Source organism: Pygoscelis adeliae, unplaced genomic scaffold, assembly GCF_000699105.1.
Source record: "Pygoscelis adeliae isolate BGI_AS28 unplaced genomic scaffold, ASM69910v1 Scaffold153, whole genome shotgun sequence".
NCBI lineage: Eukaryota > Metazoa > Chordata > Aves > Sphenisciformes > Spheniscidae > Pygoscelis > Pygoscelis adeliae.
In genome coordinates, this window is record NW_008824408.1 from 288,181 (window position 1) to 290,838 (window position 2,658).

The 2,658-nt window shown below is 62.3% G+C and overlaps 2 protein-coding genes across 2 annotated transcripts in view; one reads left to right on the top strand and one right to left on the bottom strand.

Annotated features, from left to right (window-relative positions):
• The window catches only part of GPATCH4 (G patch domain containing 4), a 7,973-nt gene extending 6,528 nt beyond the window's left edge, over positions 1 to 1,445 (top strand). Inside the window, exons 2-4 of the mRNA XM_009320484.1 lie at positions 8 to 69; positions 214 to 264; positions 396 to 1,445. Of these exons, the coding sequence (XP_009318759.1) occupies positions 8 to 69; positions 214 to 264; positions 396 to 1,437 (1,155 nt within the window). The 3' untranslated portion in view covers positions 1,438 to 1,445. The remainder of the gene's footprint in view (positions 1 to 7; positions 70 to 213; positions 265 to 395) is intronic.
• LOC103913904 (NAD(P)H-hydrate epimerase-like) overlaps positions 1,445 to 2,658 on the bottom strand; it is a 5,013-nt gene continuing 3,799 nt past the window's right edge. The window contains exons 4-7 of the mRNA XM_009320485.1: positions 2,524 to 2,634; positions 2,262 to 2,375; positions 2,021 to 2,168; positions 1,445 to 1,938 (exon numbers count right to left, since the gene is read on the bottom strand). Of these exons, the coding sequence (XP_009318760.1) occupies positions 1,736 to 1,938; positions 2,021 to 2,168; positions 2,262 to 2,375; positions 2,524 to 2,634 (576 nt within the window). The 3' untranslated portion in view covers positions 1,445 to 1,735. The remainder of the gene's footprint in view (positions 1,939 to 2,020; positions 2,169 to 2,261; positions 2,376 to 2,523; positions 2,635 to 2,658) is intronic.

Below are 2,658 nucleotides of genomic sequence, written 5' to 3' on the forward strand. Positions count from 1 at the left end.
TGCGAAGCTGCCCGCTGGTTCCGAGAGCAGCGAGGAGGAGGAGAAGCTGGACCTCTCTTCGGCTAGGAGGTGAGGCTGGGACAGCGGTGCATGCTCCATCCCCATGATGCAGCGGTGGGGAGGGATGAGGGCTGCGAGGGGCGGCCCCGGTCTGGACCACGCTCCTCCCCGTGCCAATGCTGGGGGTGACACGTCCTGTCTTGTGTCCCGCAGGCTGACGGACGAGGAGCTGATGCGAGCGTGCGGGGGCCGCACGGCACACAAGTAAGTGGTTGGTGGGGGCTGCACGGTTGGGTCCCCCCCTCCTGACAGCAGCTTTTGAGCAGGCTGGGCCGGGGGGGAGCACGTTCCCTGCCAGGGAGGTGCTGGACCGTGGCTGCCCACGATCGTTGCAGGGGTGCCCGTCACGGCCTGACCATGAGCGCCAAGCTGGCGCGCCTGGAGGAGCAGGAGCGAGCCTTCCTGGCCACGTACCAAGACAAGGAGCGGCAGCGTGAGCCCCCAGAGAGCAGCCCCCCAGCAGAGAGGCAGGAAGTAAGGAAGAAAAAAAGGAAACAGTCCAGAGATGGAGCCGATGCCGAGGTGCTGCAGAGCCAGGAGCTAAGCGAAGAGGAGGTGGCAGGAGAGGAAGGGAAGGCCGTGAAGAGGAAGAAGAAGAAGAACCAGGAGCTAAGCGGAGAAGAGGAGGTGGCAGGAGAGGAAGGGAAGGCCGTGAAGAGGAAGAAGAAGAAGAACCAGGAGCTAAGCGGAGAAGAGGAGGTGGCAGGAGAGGAAGGGAAGGCCGTGAAGAGGAAGAAGAAGAAGAACCAGGAGCTAAGCGGAGAAGAGGAGGTGGCAGGAGAGGAAGGGAAGGCCGTGAAGAGGAAGAAGAAGAAGAACCAGGAGCTAAGCGGAGAAGAGCAGGTGGCAGAAGAAGGGAAGGCTGCAAAGAGGAAGAAGAAGCAGCAGGGGGAGGAGGACAAAGAAGAGCCAGCTGAGACAGAGGTACCTCTGGAAGACACAGATGGGCCAGACCAGGCTGGGCACAGCCCCAGGAAGAAGAGGAAGAAGAGGAAGAGGGAGCCTGTCAGAGCAAAGGCCAAGGCTGCCGTGCTGCGCAGCTGCTGGTACCATCTGGCTATGAGGGTCCTGATCCTGCCCGCTGGTGCTGATGGGTGCCCAAGGGTGCTCCGGGCTCTTCTCAGGTGGAGCCCTGCGCTGTGGCCCAGCCGTGTGTTCACTTCCTGGGGATGCTGGGCTGGGACTGGTTGGTCTGGAGCTGGATCAAGCTTTATTTCACTCCCTGAGCCTCCTGTGAGGGGTGACCCCCATTCCCACCAGGCCCTGGGGCAGCGACCCGTTTGCCGTGGGTCTGTTGCAGAGGGACACAAGGGGAACAGACCCCACAGGGTATTGAAATATTTTTTTAGGGGCATGAATAAATCTTTATTGCAGTGAAACTGTCCTGAAGTGCAGGATACATGGCAGACCCCGGGATCCTGGATCACGTCTACACCCAGAAGCACTCACATTAGGTAGCAACCCCAAACAGAGCCCGCCTGGCAGCCGCCCTATCGATCCCAACGCCCTGGTCTGCAGTGAACTTTAATCCTGCTGGCAGACCTGGGTAGGACTGAAGCCCAGTGAGGTGCTGAGCATCCTCCTAGCAGAGAGCTGTGGCTTTGGCAGAATTAGGCCCCGATCTGCTGTGCCCGAAGCCTAACCTGGCACCCCAAGCCCCTGCTGAGCCCCAGCCCTAGGTCAGCTGCAGGACGCAGTCTGCCTCGGGGTACGGTGGCAGGTTTAAAGCGTATTTCTCCTGGAGCGCGGCAGGCACAAACCTGCCCCCGAGGAAGTGGTAGCGGCCAGCGAAATGCATTGCCGCCTTCTTGGGTGCCGTGAGCGAGATGAGCATATCGGGCTGGAGACCGTCTGCTTTCCCCTTCTCCACGTCCCAGCCTGCAACAAGCCCCGAGGCCAGGCTGGAGCCAAGAAGACCCTGGCCGGGCACCTTCCTCCGGTGGGTCTGGCCGTTACTCACCTGAGGGGATGTCGATGCTGGCGATGGGCGCCGTGATGTGCTCAAGGGTGCTGAGGATGCTGCCGAAGGGCTCCCGCACCGCTCCCTTGAAGCTGAACCCGAAAATTGCGTCCACCACCAGGCCGTAGAGCTCATCGATGAGCGCAGCCTGTGGCGGGGAAGGCAACGGGCGAAAAAAGGCCCCGGGGACCGCTCGCAGGGTCCGAGGGTGGCGGCTCCCTAGCCAGGGGCTGCTCCTCACCTCGGCCGGGAACTCGGGGAGGAAGGGGATGTCCATCTTCTGGCACTGGGTGGTCAAACCTTCAAACAGGGGCTTGTTGGGGCGCTTGGGGTAATACACGGTTGGCTCGTAGCCCTGCAAGAGCAGGAGTGAGCTGAACGGCGCTCTGGCACCAGGAGCAGCCAGAAGAGCGGGAACCCCAAAGCTTTTGCAGGTGTGGGGGCACACGGGGACGGGCACCCTCCCCGGGGGGAGCGTGCAGCCGCCCGCACGAGAGACTCACAAACATTTTCAGGTGCCGGGCGCAGACCAAGCCATCACCGCCGTTGTTCCCCGGCCCGCGCACGACCAGCACAGCGGGCTGGCTTGTGGTGAAGGAGCTGGGTGGGTAGGCCTGGTGTGGGACGGGAGGCGTAGG